Source organism: Anas acuta, chromosome 2, assembly GCF_963932015.1.
Source record: "Anas acuta chromosome 2, bAnaAcu1.1, whole genome shotgun sequence".
Classification (NCBI taxonomy): domain Eukaryota; kingdom Metazoa; phylum Chordata; class Aves; order Anseriformes; family Anatidae; genus Anas; species Anas acuta.
The window spans coordinates 90,895,527-90,913,653 of NC_088980.1; the positions used below are offsets into that span (position 1 = coordinate 90,895,527).

The 18,127-nt window shown below is 38.9% G+C and overlaps 1 protein-coding gene across 8 annotated transcripts in view; it reads right to left on the reverse strand.

The window, feature by feature from the left end:
* Positions 1-18,127, reverse strand: part of MOCOS (molybdenum cofactor sulfurase) — a 271,527-nt gene that overhangs the window by 163,629 nt on the left and 89,771 nt on the right. Inside the window, exons 1-2 of one of the 8 annotated variants that reach the window (XM_068671169.1) lie at positions 6,572-6,658; positions 6,029-6,137 (exon numbers count right to left, since the gene is read on the reverse strand). The exons of 5 other annotated variants lie outside the window; for them this stretch is intronic. Coding sequence is in view for 1 of the 3 variants with exons in the window: in XM_068671166.1 (XP_068527267.1) it covers positions 7,566-7,576 (11 nt within the window). In the remaining 2 variants the exon portion in view is untranslated. Of the gene's footprint in view, positions 1-6,028; positions 6,138-6,571; positions 6,659-7,565; positions 7,592-18,127 lie in introns of those variants that run through there. 2 more of the 8 variants (XM_068671166.1, XM_068671170.1) reach the window with 2 other exon arrangements.

The window sequence follows — 18,127 nt, forward strand, 5'->3', positions numbered from 1 at the left end:
AAATCTCTAATGATGTTCTACCAATATCCTACTTCAGCAAGTACTCTGAAAAGTCTTTACCAGTTCTTCAATTCTTGCTTGCAGCAACAGAAAGGAGAAAACTAGCAATATTAGCCAGTTCAATGCCCACTTTGAAGGAGATTCAACTAAATGCATAGTACTAGCACTGGAGCATCCCTTGATATCTGTAGTCTTCTGATTAATAGGAGCATTTCCTCTCTTCCTACGTGGAAATTGGAAATTAACTGTTTTCTTCGTTCCTGTTTCAATAGCAAAGAAGGTGACAGTTCTTGTCACACGTCTTTAGACATACCGTTCCCACACTGGGAGTAGAAGGAAAAAGAAAACAAAGGGAAATTTTGCTGTTCGTTAGATTTTTCCCCCCTCTAGTGTCCGTTCCATCACAAGTCTTAAGGGAAAACATCTGTTACCTAACCAAGAGTTCTCCTTCCTTCTTTTGATTCTGCTTCCCCCTGGAATAGCCTTCATTCTGCTGCACTGGCGTTTTAAAAGTCCTTTATTATCTCTCTCCTTTTGGTATGTTCAGGCTTCTTTTTCACTTTAAATCCAAAGGAACACGAAATAAGGAGCAGTGAAATGTCTTCTTAGGGATAACAGATACAATCTTTCTCTACCTGGCTGAAGGATTTCTATTGACTACTAAAGTTCATACAAGGTATGCATGTACATGCAATATATGCAAGTCATACACTCCACTCCTTATTTGCAAGAAGAGTTAATTCAACCCTTTACATAGGCAAGTATTTAATACATAGATGTTATGCTCTTTTTAGACTCAACCTTAAACTCTCCCCCATCAATAACCAAGAAAGTTGAAATAAGGGACCAAAATATAAGACCGTAGTCTTTACATCCAAAATATAAGAAAGACATGTATGTGAACAGAACCTGGAACAGAAGATCTTAAAATCCTAACCCCCAACAATGATTTTCACTCTTCTGATGGATTTTAACCTACAGCTATATAAAGTCCTTTCAAATTATTAAAAGTAGAGCTTTCCAATCAAAAATATTAATAGATTGTTATATTTTGCCACCAGCATTGATAGTTATCCTGGCCAAATCTAATGGCTCAGTCATTTTGCTTCAAAGCTGTGAGGCTTTTATATTGTGTAATCAATTTGACTTGCTTGTAGATAATTAAAATACTAGCAAGTGACAAAAACTAGACAAGATGTATTGACTTCAATTGGATAGAAACTCAGAAATGTGCTCTGGAAGTGATCAATATGTAAAAGCCTCTCAGAACACCACCAATATCTTGTAGCTTGTAAATTATAGTAAATGTTAAGATAAGGTCAAGGAAGATATGTATATAAATCCTTTCCTCTTTGCAAAAAGATTGTGCTCCTATAAACAGGTGCAAGGCAACATCTATTAAATCAGTAAGAACAGTGGCACTGACTTCTGTCCTTAACTTGAACCAAATTTCACTGAAGTCCATGGTACTGACAAAAGAAGGCTTTTACTAAACCCAAATTAACAAGAACTCTAAATCCCTAATTAGATCATTGTGAGAAGTGAGGAAATCGTCGTGATATCCACTTCAGGTGCGGAAAAACAATTGCTTTTAACCAAAAATGTTGCCTGTAACTTCAAACTCTTATTTCCAGCTCAGTGAAAATAGAGCACTTTTCAACATCTAATACTCTAATTACTGGCAATTAGGCTTCAGTGTTCCGTGAAGATGGAGATGTATCTGTTGCCTGCACTAACAGATTGCTGCATTAACTGTAAATAAACAACTGTACATACAAATAAAATGTGATCTTGTGATACAGGCAAGCCACAAAGCTAGCTCTTCAAATCTCTAAGTTATTTTCATCTTCTCTTTGTTACTCAGACAATGAATTACAAGTACAATGGCTGTGACCAAACATGAATTTCTAAATCACTGTTCCCAAATAGCGGCATTTGGACTCGGTGATCTTTGCAGGTCCCTTCCAACTGAACTACAGGATGCTAAATATAGCAGAAATAAAAATTCTTTTGAAAAGATGGAAGCCCTGTGTCATCCTGAGCAGACGTGCCTACATACAGTCTGAAAGATGTTTTTCACTCCAGCTGAAATAATGGGAGTCAGCCTCAGGTGTCAAGAGACATTAATTATAGTTCCTTATGCAACAGCAAAAGAAGAACGGTGATTTTCACAACATGTAATACAAATGCCACGTAAGGTGGAAACTACCAAACCTATCTCATGTAAGTAGACCTCATTAGAAAACAGAAAGATCTTCATGAATACGGATCCTCTTCATTTGCACTGATGCAACTTTTGACCTCTCTTAACTTTCTGCTCCAAACCAGTGAAACTCAAAATGGACTGAAATTCAAATACAACTTATGCCCCCTTTGTCTAGCCAATGTCCTCTTTGTATCTTGATTTATTTCATTAAGCTACCCATAGAGAGACAGTTTCATCAGTTTGTTACAGATAAAACGTGAGAAAATCTTTTTGCTCATAGCTGGCTAAAAGAAAAAATATTTCCTAACAATGCACTGTGATCGGTTATCTTTTATGCAAAGGAAAGATCTGTGGGGTTCTTGGGGTCTTAAATAATGGTTTGAGGGTGTCATTTTTCTACTTGTGTATTTCTTCTCTATTAAAAAGCAAGTCAGGTCAAGCTGCAAGTCTCAGAGGTACATCATGTGAGAGAAGAGCAAGTTGTGAAGATCTCCAAGGCATTAAAAAATACAACTTGTCAGGAGGCACAGAACGCCACAGGGCATTCAGTGGTCACTTTTTTTTTTTTTTTCCTTTTTCCACTGTCAACAGCCAGCTGCAGACAGCCTTACTAAATCCAGAATCTTTCCCCAGTTTTCAGAATACATTAATAATAATAATACTAATAATAATAATACTTCAGCAACAGACACAGGGTATCTCTCCCAGTGAAAATATTGGTGACCATGTGAGAATACCATTAAATAGCTTCAGAGGATTGACTCTCATATCGTGGAATGTTTCTACATACAGTCCTTATCAACACTGAAAGAAAGAACTGAGAAAGAAGAATGATTATGAAATACGGTTTCTTTTGCCAAGGAGAAAAAAAAAACAAACACTCATGGCTTAAGTAGACCTCAACCTTTCCAGTAAACTTACAAATAAGCTTTGTACATTCCACTGCTTCATCTGGCAAATATTTGTACTGGTTTGGGTTAAGGCACCCTAGCTTTAACTGAGTATTATCTTGCTCTATATGCATTTTTATTGATTTCAGTGGGAACTATTAGTGAAAGCAAACATTATATAATGTGTCAGGGTGTCTAAGGTGCCCCTGTATCTTAGAAAATACTTTTTATAAATGTACATGTTCTGTGGGAGTACCTTCACCACTGTTTATAGAAGTTTTAGCATATTCTAGTCCAGATCACAGTACCTTTGCATCTTGTATTATGTATTTGCATCTCATATCAAATATGAGAGACCCTGTCATATTTTGTAAACTCAACTTCCTTTGCTGCTATTTGACTGCTACACTGAAAGCAAACAAATAAAAATTTGGGCTGTACCTTTTACCTGCATTCTTTCTTTCTGCCTTATACACGACAGTTTTCCTCAACTGGCTGAGCAATCCCTTTTGATTAAAATCCCTCCGTTTGTATGTGCTAGCAGCAAAAGTGCAGCATATGTCAGTTATTTTCATGCATCTCAAATCTTTTGGAGTCACTCACTCCAAATTATAGATCTTTATTCGGTAGAAGGAAAATCTGCTCTTCATCTTTGGGCACAGAACCTTTAAAACAAATAAAGACATGAAAATGCTGTTCAGTGCTAAGTCAAATGCCTATCAGAAGTCTACTATGTCAAGAGCTATTTATACCAATTAAACTCAGAAAATGATCTCAGCCAAACAAGATCTGTTTTCTGTGAAATCCTGTTGGTTTGCATTAACAAAGTTGCTAACCTTTCATACTTTACTGATTGTATCTTTCATGTATCTCTCAGTACAGATGCCAAGCTAACTGCTATAAACTTACTTGAGCTTCACAGGAGAACAAACACTTTTGAACTGTATAAAGCCTGGGCATTTTAAATGACACATTTCGAGTCCCCCACCAAGCTACATAAATGTCAGAATGGTAGTGTACACAGTTTCCTCTTCAATAAGTTATTAGGTTCACTTTTTCTTTTTGTCTATCCAAGCCATCTGTGTGTTGGAGAAATTATTTCCAAATGTGTGTAATTTAAAACCCATCATTTTTCACAATGTGTGCAATCAGACTTGAATTATTTAGAAATTATCAATGCAAGCTGCCTCACTTAACCCTTTGAGGTAGAAGAACATGTGAGAAGAAAAATGCAAATCCAGGCAATGGACTATCACTGATTGAAATCAAGGTACAAGGGATCACGGTGACAAAACCCTGACCTCACCGCATTGCCAAGACCACAATGCCCAGGTCACAGAGACAACGTCGAACAGCTTGCAAACAAGCCATTGTAACTTGCAGTGTGGTTGGCAATTATTAACTTCTATTGCTTGTCACAATCCTAGGTTTTCACAGAAAACTCCTGACTATGTACCCTTCCCTCTTACACAAGGGGAAAAAGAAAAAAGTAGGGGGGCCTTTCTAATTTTTTTTTTCCTGTTATCAGTAGCAATAACAAAGTATATAACATATTTCAGCAGCACAAGTAACAAGACTGATCCTCCCAGTCAGCACCACTGTAAACTGGCAAACTCCTTACAGACAATGAATTTATACACATACAGGAGAGTGGGATCAGTGGGGTCCTCCCCTTTTCTTTTTTCTGAGGCCTGGAAAGGGTGCAGAATTTCACAGATGGGGAAAAGAAATGCTTCATTTCATCACCACTCATCTTTACTCACTACAAGCAAGTACTGCAGAGGGCCTTCCATGAAGACAAAAGCATTACTGACTGTGAACCTGTCCTCTCCCCTCCCAAGATTTCAGAAGTAAGAGCAACAGAAGCATCCATATAAACAGAGCTTAATCCTCAGCTGTATGCCTGACATTTTACAATGATTTAGCAGACTCTCAAATGACTTTGCAATTCTGAATACTGACACCTTAGGCCTTGTTAACTGCACTTGTTCACAGACCTTGCAGGATTTTAGCAACATCTATCTCACAGCAAACCATCAAAAGGAGTCTATGCTACTTGTATAAGCCTGAGATATTTTTTCTAAAAAAAATGTCATCCTGTAATCCTGTCTTTGAACTGTCCAGAGATAAAAGATACACTCAATCTATAACATTGAACTTAACAGTTTGGATGCACGTATTTCTAAAATTAAGGCCTGATTTTTTCTAAAACAATTTGTTCCAATATATTATTTTCCATTCAAAAAGTCTTAAGAAAATAACAAGTATCCTCTTACTAAGCTGCAGAACACCTGTGTAACTCAATCCGATATTATTTCCAATCTGATATTATCTCCACATTCTACGTGGGGAGAAAGACTGCAAAAAGCTACAAAAATTCAGCATATTAGCAAGAATCCTAATTCTTGCAAACTCCCAATCTATGATTAGCTCACTAACTTCTAATATAATGAATGTTTTAACCTTGCCAGTCAAAATGTCACAGCATGTCTGTAATACCTGGAATGCTACAAAGTTACGTACGCAAGCCTACAAACTGCAAACTTTGAAGATGTATTATTAATGCAATAATAATCAGTGGGGTATCTTGTGATACATTTAAGGGACAACTTAACAGCAATGTCTTGAAAAGTGAAGAAACAGAGCACTCAAAAGTTTTAGCCAGCAAACTATAAAAAGCAAGGTTGCTTCAGTATGGAGACCTCACTTAAGAATATAACAAGATAGTGTTTTAATAGTACATCACAACAGTTACCCAGGTATTGAGAATTTAACCTAACAGGATTTAATTTCAGACACTGGCTGAAGTGCACGCTTTCTGAATTAGAACATGCTGTATTTCATTTGTGCTGCTGTGCTGAGTACATCACACGTAGAGTGTTGCATTTCTGCTTTGAGACTTAACTTCAGACTTACCCCAGCCAGTACTTACAGTCTCACTTGTGGTACTTTGAATATTCTTGATCGTGGATCCCCATCAGTGCTCCTGGACTGCACTCTTCCATTACCACACTTCTCAACCAGGAGAACACCTCACACTGCTAAAAAGACCACAACCTACACGTTCCCCTCCCTCTTCAGTACTTATTATTCACTGACATACACTCCTGCTTTATGTTTTAAGATGTATTAAATGTAGTAATGGTGCATCTGGCACATCAGTAGCTGTCTTGTGGCTGAGTTTAACTCTGCGATGCACAAGGGAGGCTCACTCTAATGTGCACAAACCTGCCTGGTGCTAAGGCACAACACCAGAGGAAGGAGTAACTCCTTCCAACATTTCCTGCTCTATTTTTCACCTCTGCACCTGGGGCTCCTTCACACTCACTTGCCTAATATTTTGCTTTAATAAGTTTTCTTAGTGAGAAATATATGCCCTTTATAAATCTCCCTCCTAGACCTCTCAGAAAATAAACTTTACTCTTCACTTTTTAAATAGAGCCAAGCACAAAGAAGAAAATTATTCATTACTTACATCAATTTCTTTGCTTCTGATAAGACAACTGTCCTCTGCTAATGAAAGATCCAGCTGCAGCTCTCCTTGTTTGACTGCCAGGTTGAGACGTAGCCCTAAAAGTGATGTTGGGAGCTCTAGTACAGGTGAATTTATCTTTCCTCTTTCTCACACCAGCTTGCTCTAGCCTTGCAATGAGGAAGGCATTTGTGAAAACCATAAGTGAGCCAGCAGACCGCTTGGCATAGCTTTCAACACTACAGTTCAGCTTCCACCATTGAAAGCTAGTACAAAAGTTTCACCATTTCATGGTTTTTACAGCTATGGATAAATGCAAAACAGCCCTTAGCCTCCTCTTAAAACACCATTAAGGAAATGGCTGGCATATTCTCTCAAGGGAAGAATTCATTTTAATGTATCCTAAACTCTCTACAGCAATACTGAACTGTGCATAAAGATGACTCTGTATCTGCCTTATTCTAGTCTGATTATAGAAAACAAGTTTTTACTACCATGCACTCATGTAGTTTTATTTCTCCAATGTATTGAAGTCATTCAAAAAAAACCTGTAAATTGAAAAGAAGCTAAAGAATAGGCTGTGAAACACACAGGTATGCTGCCAGCATCACTTGATCTCCCCTAAAGGGGCTACAGCACAGACAGCAATGCACTGACTTCTGCAAATAAGAGCTCTTCTCATTTTCATTTATTCAGAAGAGGTATGGATGCTAACACTGTATTTTCCTACCAACTACTTAAAACATAACTGAGAAATTATATCAGTTATTTTACGACCTCCGCAAAAGTAAGCTTTAAGTAAGTTTGTGAAGTGCAACAAAATTCTACTTCTGCACGTTCCTTGTCATGCTTGCTTTCTGTGAATAAAATAGTTTGTATTTATTTATTTAAGGTTGAAATCCATATTAAATAACATGCTAGTTATATAATTTGCAAAGGCCAGAGCATTTGTTATATATTGTCTCCAGTCACACATACCACAGTTGTTTATACTGACCTGAAGATCATGGGAAACTCACTGCCTCACCGATGGAAGAAAGAAATACAGTGATGAAACCCAGCACTGTATTTCCCTCTCCTCCCCCACCGACCCCAAAACCTACCACCTTCTTAGAGTTCTCACTGATGGCAGTGAGTTAGCCAGCTTTGATCCCTGACCGAAGGGTGCCCCAGCTGTGCTGGGATGACTGCTTCTGACAAACCCAGGTGGGACTCACACCGTAGACTCGATAACATTTTCCTGCTTTTCTATGGTGTAGATTGCTTTATGTAACTCACTGCTCCACTCAGGTTTCTACACTATGGTAATATGATTATTTCTTCCACTTTCAGAATCATAGCAGTAGTAACAGCTATCAATATCACTCTTGTTTAATCCTTTCTGGGAAAAAAAAAAAAAAAAAGAAAAAAAAAACACAACACACACACCTTTCTTACCACCATCTTTCTCCCTACCATCCTGCTTTTGCACTAAAAATACATGTAATTAATGTGACTTATCCCACCTTACCTTAGGTATCAATCTCAACTTGAGACAGTTAAAATTAGCAAACAGAACTGACTTACTAGGACACAAATAGTGACAAAATGATGCGACCGGTTTAATTAACAGGTTCTCAGTACTTTATGCCCAAGTACGTTGGCTTGTCACACAAAAAGTATTAACTCCCCAACATCAGCATTTGACAAAATGAATTCCATTTCCACAGAAACAGCAGCATTTAATCGTATCATCAGCTGAATTTCATTTTTTAATGTTCTGATGGGGAAAAAAAATCCTTTACATTAATGCCTTTCGCATTCCAGGTAGGTGATGGCAGATAAGCACACACTTGCACACTGGGTCCTCACAAAGGCACGCACAAAAACATCAGCAAGTAATGGGTAGGTTTGCTGCAGGCTCTGTGTGCAAAAGAGGTAGGGAAGTTCACAAAAGGCTTATTTCCATCTAGCCATAGCGCTGTGAAAGGTCAAAGTCTGTCTGGAGAGACAGCGGGGAATGCTTCGACTTTCATGAATGAAAAATTACGATCTTCTGGTTCAACTTTTAAGGTGACAAAAATGGTCAAAGTCAAATCATTTCCATTGATCCAAACAATGTTTCTTTTCTGTTTTAAAATCTTTCAAGATTTGGAGGGAGAAGTAAAATCTGGGCAAGAATGTTTAGTTACCGCAAGGCCTTCTTATTCAAATGCCTCTTAAATACAGACAGGCATGGGGTATCAACCACCTCTCTAGGGATCCTCTTATAGTGTCTAACTACCTTCTTATTAAGGAAGTTTTTCCTCAGGTGTAGTCTGGACCTCCCCTAACACAGCTTTCAGTGATCACCATGCGTCCTGTCACAAGATACCAGGGAGAAAAAATGAGCACCTCTGCAAGTCCTCCTGTCCTGTAAGAGGGTCAGCAGCACCTCCCAGCTGAGTATCATCAGCAATTTTACTAAGGAGGCATCCCATTCCTGCATCTACCTCATTGATAAAAATATTGAACAGAACTGGTCCCAAAATTGAGCCCTGGGGAACATTAAGCTGGTGACCTGCCACCAGCTCGATGCAGCCTCGTTCACTACAACCCCTTGTAGTGAAGAGTTGGATAATTTGTCCAGGAGGATACTGTGCCGGACAGCATCAAAGGCCTTATGGACACTCAGAAAAAACAACATCTATTGTCCTCCCAAATGGGTGAGACAGGACTTTCCTTTCATGAACCTGTGCTGCCCGGGCCTGATGACTGCTTTATCCTTTGTCTTTCAATAGCTCCCACGATAATCTTCTCCTATTTTTTTCCAGGTATTGAGGTTATTCTAAAATGTCTGTAATTTTCAGATTCTTCTCTCCTACCCTTCTTGTAAATTGGGGTAATGTTGGCTATCAATATGAGTATCAAATATATAACTACACCGTATGAGTTTCCTGGTAATTTCTATGCATATCTATATATAAACATATATTTACAGACTTACGCAGGGGTATCTAAAGAGGAGAGAAAGGCACAACCCACAAGCCTTTAGGAAGTGCCAAAACTACCAGATTTCCACTGCTACTTCTACCCAGGTAATGGTGTGAACAGGTACAATCAGCAGCTCTGAAAGTACTGACAGGCTACAGTGGGATGGGAAGGATGCTAAGTACGCAGGAGCTACAACAAAGAAGGAATAAGGAAGATCTTGTCTCTTCTTTGTCCACAGGAAGGTTTCTCCGGCTATCAAAAATAGATATTAAAATTCAACAACAATGGGAAAGAAGAAGTAGTGCAGATATTGTTGTATATTGAATGTGATGTTGATTAAAGAGAATTACTTTTGTGTATATATTCACACTGCACAAGACAAAACACTGCCTGGAGATTCAGCTACTGAGGGGGACTTGGGAGATCTATGGATCTACTTCATATATTAATTAATTGAGTGATCTTGAGCAAGTCATTTTACTTTCCTGTACCATACTTGCCCATCTGCAAACTACAAGGAAAAAAACACAGCGTTCCCCCTCTTCCATCACTGTCTACCTTAAAATATTGAGTGTTAAGGGAATGCTAATGTACCCGAGTCAAGGACAGTCTGTCCTATAACATACGTGCATTTAATGATGAGAACAGCACGGCAGAGATTTTGGCAATGCTGATTTTAGAACATTTTTTGTCGCTGAGATACAAGCCCCAACAACGCCAAAACGGTATGTGAGATTCAGCGATGAATTAGCAACAGCTCTTGGAGAACCTACAGGACTCCTCCAGTCCCCTGTCCCTGAAACTCTGCAAGCAGAAGAAAGAAGCACACACTTGCTTTTGATGGGATTGTCTTCTCATTACACTGCAAAATCTGCTTTGAAAGCTGAGGATTCTCCACCCCCTCACATCCATGACCCTCAGTGGCTCCCAGAAAACCTTCTGAAAAGAACTGATTGACTTTAGCACACTTCAGATAGCAACAAGCTTCCAGGTATAATTAAACAGACACTCTAGCACTGTTCCACAAGGCTAAACATTTTTTCCCTGTCTTCCTCATTTTTCAAATAAACTCAAATATTGTACAAGAACAGGGAAGTGGAAGCATTTTCAGATCATGCATATAGTGCACATTCATTTGTCACGTGATATTGCTTTCTTCATTATGGTAAGAATAAGGCATTTTCACTTAAATAGGAATAACAGTTATCATTCATAAAATCTCTTATGGCTTCAGATCTGCAAAAAGAAACACATTGTTGGTTCACAGACCTTAGGAAAGATAGGGAGACCAGAGGAAAAGGATCTAGGTATACGTTTAGTACCAGCAACACATGCTCCCATACTATGGGGAAGAATCCATTGCATGACATCTACACAGATCTCAGTGCCAAAGCTAAATGAAGCAGTCCCCCCACCCCTTCCAGCACGTCTAAACTACAGTGGGTACATAAACAAATAAATATTGACAACTCTACACACAAGTTTTCCAAAGGAATTGGAAGCCACTTACGGCAGTACAGACACTGTAGCTTTGTGTGTATAGAACAAACTATAAAATTTGAAGGAACTTTTCACATAAAGAATGTGGATCCTTCGTGAATTAAATACAAAGGCTTGCAGCTATTATCAAATAATGTAAGCAGATCAATTGCTACAATCCAATCATTTGTGCTCAAAGCTGCAAGACATTTGTATTGTGCAATCAATTTAAGATGCTTATGTATAGAAAATTAAATTCAGAATCAGTGACAAAAGGAAGACAGGTTTATATTGATTCTTACTGGATAAAAACCCAGGCACCATATCAATTTACGTATCCACTACTAAAACACCTTTATATATTAGGTACATTCAGAGGCTTCAATATTTTACAACCGTGCACATCTTCCTCTGCTTGGCAAGAAACCAATTCTAGGGACTTAGGCAGAAAGCAGGCTAAGCCTGATAGTGCAACAGATGCAAGGTGGAAGGTCTTCCAGGCAGCATTCTGGGCCTTTGCAGTTACCAGAGCAAAAAACAAACAAACAAACAAACAAACAAAAACTTCATAGGTCATTGTTCCAGGTTTTCAGGAATAGAAATGTTGACTGGCAGAGGATCTGGGGAGAACAGACTTTCTGGAACCCACAAGTTCTTGTGATTTTCATTTCCATGTCTGACATAGGATAAAACCAAACTCTTTAAGACAGGCAAAATGAATAAATAGACCAGCTGAACCCCCATCAAAAAAGAAACTACCTCATTTATTATGCAAGAGACTGACTTTTATCACCCTTATCAGACCAGGAAGCTCATGTAACTCCAATATGATACAATCTAGGTAAGAGAGACAGATAGAGAAAATGTGCATCTACCTTCCTCCCTGACTTTGCAGTTGTTTCCCATATAACATCCATTGGATCAAAGCAGTATTTTAGGGATCAATTCTCTTGACCAATGGTTAGTGGAATCCTTGGGGAAAAAAGAAAGGTTCAAACCCTGGGCCCAAATCAGGCAGAAAAGTCTGCTTAGGAAAGTATTTTGGGGACCTCTGCTAGACGTACACACGTAGAATCTACATTATGTATTTCTACTTCTCACATCTGCTTCCCTCTGATTATCTAACCTCAACTCTGTTGTTGGTGCAACCTCTCTGTGCTGCTCAGACAAGTGTATTGTCACAGTAAAATCTCAGAGGATTATACAGCTAAAACACAGAGATAATTTTAGCTTCTTTAGGGATGTGGAAGGGGTAACTTTACACTACCACACAACATCTGGTAGCATCTCTACCCTAAACTCCTCCTGTGGATGCTGACAAATTTCAAATCAATGTGACTGATGGGAAGAGATCTGAGACACTAAACTGTAAACTGGTACACTGAAAAACTTGCTGGCTTGATCAGTTGCAGCTTAAAGAGACCCAAGTACCTCTGGTGGGGGGAAAAGTGGGCAGGCTGCTGCTATGAAGCATGCCCTCTGTGGCAGCCAAGCCATACATACACAGGGACCAGGCAGGGAATCAAAATGCCCATTGCAGCCTACTAAGAAGCCTACTATAGTCTTCAGTAGTGCTGTCAATCCAGAAGCTTTGAAAAACAAAAAGAGAGATATTGCAGAACCCCCAGTAGTATCACGGAGGTTAATAATATTTACAGCTACCGTGCCAGGTTCCCTCTTGGGAGCAGAAGTCTCAGCCGCGGGTTTTAGCACCCACAACCTCAAGTTTTAATTTCACAGTCAGCGCAAGGAGTTTCCCTCTTGTTGAACAAGACAGAGGCCAAATCTCTTTGCTCAGACAGAAGATACAGGCCCAGCTACAGGACCAGAGTCCCACACAGATGTAGGAATCATAAATACTGTCATGTAGTTTGGGTTTCTTTTGTTATTATTTGGTTACCAGTTTATTAAATGCAGAGTATTTTTGAAAGCTTGCTGCCATTACACAATTCCGATGTCCACAGCATCCCTTTCAAATATTCTCAAAGCAGGCACCTGGCTAGAAGTAAGGGACTGCTGCTTTTCTAGAAGATATTCAGAATCAGCAGGGCTGATTTCAAGGTCTATCTTACGTAGGCAATGACAGGACATAAGCGAGGTCACACAGCTGTTTCTAAGTATGTCTCCAAGTGTTGCAGCTGCCAGTGAAATCACAGAAAAGGAGCTTAGGAGTAAGAATATCCAGGTAAAACCAATCCAGCCTACAAAATGACAAAATAACACTTTGAATATGAAACAAACGGGAAAAAAAATTGAAGATCATAGGAAGCAGTGAAGAATGTCCACCACACTTCTTTCTCCTTAAAGTACAACTCTTCCCTGGACAAATAAGAGATTGGTCTTATCCTATGCAAGAAAGTTTGAGGAGATAAAAAAAGGCCAAAAAGTCCTAAAATCTAGAACTCAGCAGCAAAAAGCTGCAAAAAAACCTGAAACTGAGAAACTTCTCAAACAGAATTTCTTAAAAATATCTTAAAGAGTTGGTTACAGGAGTGAAGAAAAATATAAAATAAAATCATGGCAGCTGCATAACAGCATAAGAGGACTCCGGGGTGTCAAGATGTTTCTAGGGCCTCTCATCTCAGTCTGCTCCAAAGAATTATAGACAAATCGTGTATGTAGAGACCAGTTTTCTTCTTCGGCAGCCTACCACCCCCAGATTCAATCTTACTGTGTTTGTTTGTTTCCTTCACAATACCTGCCTTCTGCCCACATCACAGAGACTGCACAGGTAGAACAGCTCACAAAAATATGGCTCTGCATTCAATGTTGCTCGGTGTTGCAATGTTCTTTCCTGTCGCCATTTGCACCTGCCCACAGTAGCAGAAGGAAAACATAATGCTCCCTTCGTGTTTTTATTGCATCAGCAGACAAACCTGTGAGCAAATATGTAGAACAAAGCTGTTAAGGAAAGGGGAAGAAACACAGAAAACATGATCAAATTTACCAGAACCCTGTTTCCAATTCATTCATCTTTTCAGCCTGGAACGAACTGCTGCAGAAACCTAGAATACAGTATACAAACCCATCATTTAATTTTGTATCCTATTGATGCAAAAATAAAAAGTTATCCTTATCTGACTTGCATCTTTCTCTGTCCTTAGTTTTATTGCAGATAACTCAGCTATGTGCTTTAGTGGTCACTTTTCTCAGAAGCCCTGGCTTACTCTACCCGCTGCAGGTAGCTTATGTAATTTATGTTTTTATTTTTTCTGCAAAGCACCTAGTACAATGGTAAGAGGTTCCATTTAAAATTACTTACATAAATAAGCAAATAAGTACCATTAGCATCTAACAGATTGTGCTTATCAATCTATAAACACTTCAAGCTCAGAAAATTCAGTAGCAGTGGGGCTAGCAAGGCACCAGAGGAATACGTATTCATTTCCTAATAGGTCTAACAGACCCTAAAACGTTGCATAACACCATAATAATCTTCTAACAATTTCCTAGGAAGAATTTAAGATTCTCATTTTCTTCTTTACATTAAATCAATAGCTTTTCCTGGGTGACAGGGTTGTGCTAGACCAAAGTCACTGCTAGGCTGAAAGTCACATACAGCCGAATGCCATCCACCACGACTCTCCCTGACAGCACTAACTATGTTCTGAAAGCTGCTCTCTATCAAGCAATACCCAGGCTCCTGGGCTTCCCAGCCCCAGATCCAGGACTCAGCCCCAGCCCAATCTGAGCATCCACCTCAGCTCATAGCACAGAGAGAAGGGCACGTTCCTCTTGCCATCTTACATACCCACCTCTGGAAGCAGGACACCAGCCTCGTGGGGACCTCACATGCTACACAGCACAGGCATTATTAAACTGAGGTGAGTCTGGCTGCAGTGGTTTTGGTCATCGGCCTTTTCCTGCCCTATCACATGCCAAAAACTTTTTCTCACCAGGGCAATTTCTTTCACTGTGGTTGTAAAAACAAGCTTAGCAACGTTTATATTTTACCGTGGTTGAACCGTCCCAAAGAGCTGTCATTCACAAATTTTAAATGACTTACAATGTGCTTTGCACCTCAGTAATTATATTCCAAGTTATCAAGTTCACACATGCTCTCTTTTTCTAGCCACCTACGTGTGCTTGAGAGAAATTACTTCTGAATATGCTTAATTTTAAAGTCTTCATTTTACACATTGTATGTAATCAAACTTTTTATTAAACATTGCCAAGCAATCTGTCTCATTTAAAAAAAGCTGCTAGAAGAGGTAAAGGTCCATTAAGCTGTTAATTGCACACTATAACTCTGATTTCTTGAGAAGTTATGTTGCATATAGCTTCCTCAAATATTTAATTCTCTATTTACCTAATTCTGCTGTCATAGCTACTCCGTGGGTCAGGAACACAGCCATGCCAGCAGCAGCAAAATTCTCCCATGTAGAAACAGAGAACAAAAATGAGTATTTCACTTCAATTTATTTTGTTTCAGTTTGATATGGGGAATTTCACTGTACAGGTACAAAATGCAATTCTGCTAAATACAAGTACACCCTAAAGGCAGTGTGCTTCTGCTACAGTAATGGCTTAAGTGGTTTGTGAACTCAAATTCATTGCAAGTAAACCTCAATTGGTCTTAAAAATGAAAGTCATTTGAGTGACATTGAAAATGTTATATGCCACTGTTTTTAAATTACTTATAATGAAGGTCAAAAAAAAAATTACTTTAGGCTGTAAAAATACATCTGAGGTAACTCCAAAACATATAAGCTACATACAAACATTTTCAGGACGATTGCCACCTCTTGCATAAGGCTCTGAAAAACTTTTTACAGGCTTTTGGATGCAAAAACCACCATCAAATCATTTGAATTTGAGTACACCAAACTCACAAAACATCATTGCTTGAGGCATTTTACATATTAGCTGGTTAACCAGACCTTACTTCAAATCACATACCTTTGTAAAATAGAATTAATAATCATCTTTGTTTTAGTTTGTAGTAACTTGAATCATGACAATGAAGTTAGATTGGGAAAGGATGAAGCACACGCTAATTTCTCCCAAAAGGCATGCAATTTCTCCCAAAAGATACACAAGTACAGTATCATTATCAATGTTGACAGTTTTTGTAGTTGTTGTTGCTTTGTTGTTGGTGTGTTTTTTTTTCCTATTCAGTCAGCTGTGCAGGTCATAGAATCAGAGAATCATTCAGATTGGAAAAGACCTCCGAGACCATCTGGTCCAACCATCCCCCTACCACCAATGTCACCCACTAAACCATGTCCCTAAGCACCACGTCCAACCTTTAAAGTCTCTCCGCAACACTGAAAATGAAGTAATTTGTGCTGGTACGTGTAAATTTGTTATGTCTAGTAGAAGTCTCTTCATCAGGAGAATCTTTGCTCCAAGCCTTAAGACCTGACCATAGGAGCATCTTCAGCCATCTGGCTTTTCGGCCCCTTACCAAGGCCACATGGTATAAAAACAGCAGGTCCCCTTCCAAGCAAGGAATTTTTGGTCAATCCCTCACCATTTTGGAAGCCCTACGACAGCTCTCAAGCACCAGACACACCTTCCTCATGTACAGGAACACATTTCAACGGGCTTTTTACAGAAGACAACCACAACCAAGAGCCTCTCAGCAGAAACACCAGAATCGACAGTCTTTAGTCCTTTTGTTAATTCTTGTAGTTACAGCTCTGACTGCCATGGTTACAAACAAGAAGGTTATCTTAGCTCTTTTTCACACGACAGAAGAAAACACCAGAAGAAATCAAAAGGGCCCCAGATTTACAAAAGAAAACACCGTGAGTATTTTGTTAAGTATAAACAGCCTTGAAACATATCGGCACTATCTTTAAAATTACAATAGCTGTTCAGGGCCTGAGACTTCAGATTAAGAGAATTAAATTTCCAAAACTCAGTGGAGTGTGTGCTTATTTAATTAAAAGCAGGCAGAATTTCATTTGCACTTCATTGTTACGGATACCACCTATAATATCACATTTTGGCACTGCAGCTTAACTCCAATTTATACTAAAAGCATACTTCATCAAGCTCGTTTTGAAGTTCATTACAAACGTTAAACGACAGTACTATTTGCTATAGCAATCCCATCCCATTTAGGTGTTTAAACAGGCAAACATGGTCAGATAAACCCAAATGGTTTACACTTTTTCAGATGAAGTCTTTTGTATTTGATCTGCTATTGTGAGCTGAATTACGTATCCTTCATTTTATGTTTTAACAAGTGTGGCCCAAGGTGCCGAAAAACTACAAAACTTTCTGGCCTGTATTTTAGAGGCACAAATACATCAGGTTATTTTAATCTCCTGTCAGAAATGAATCAGTTATTATACTTGTTACTGGAATATAACACAGAGAACAAGAAAAGGGACTTTAGCAATGGATTTCTCACTGATTAGAGAGAAATTTACCCTCACGCACTGCCATCTGACTATGCATGCAGCCCAGAACATGGTCTGTGAGACTGGTACATGTTAAACCTTTCACCCACCCAAGAGAGAAAGGGGGAGACCTAAAGGGAAGCAACAGCATCCCACCTACCAAGACATCCATTCAAGGCAGCTAGGAAGTGCTACTGGAAAACCTGGGGCAAAGCCTTCCAGCCTCCTCTGATCAACTATGTCAGCCATGGACAATAATACTGAAATAATCCCCTTGTAGCACGGGCAAAACACCACCAAAACGAAATAATTATTGTAAATGCACTTATGAGATTGCAGACAAAAATTAAGTGGTCGAAACCACCCATAAATACATTTTGCAAGGGTGAAAACAAGCCCTATGTTATTAAAAACATTCTGCATTATAGTATTAAACTGTGCATATGATACTAATAGAGTTCACCTTAAGCATTTTGGCATACCTAAAAATCATATGAGGCCCACTCTTCAGCTCTTGGAAGGCCAGAGAGATACTTCCCAATGAGCTTATACAGGGAACTTTGGAATGTGGAGCATGTCAGTGTGGAACTGCAGGACTTCCAGCACTGCACAGCTAGCAGAGTAGCTTCTAGTCTAATAGAGTATTTTGGATTCAAGTTTTGACTTTCCACCTGAAGAAGGATCTGTGTGAAATGTAACAAACCTTCAGCTATTATAAATTTAAGGCACAATTGTAAGTATCTTCAGACAAGTTCTTCCTGTCAGGCAGATCTAATTT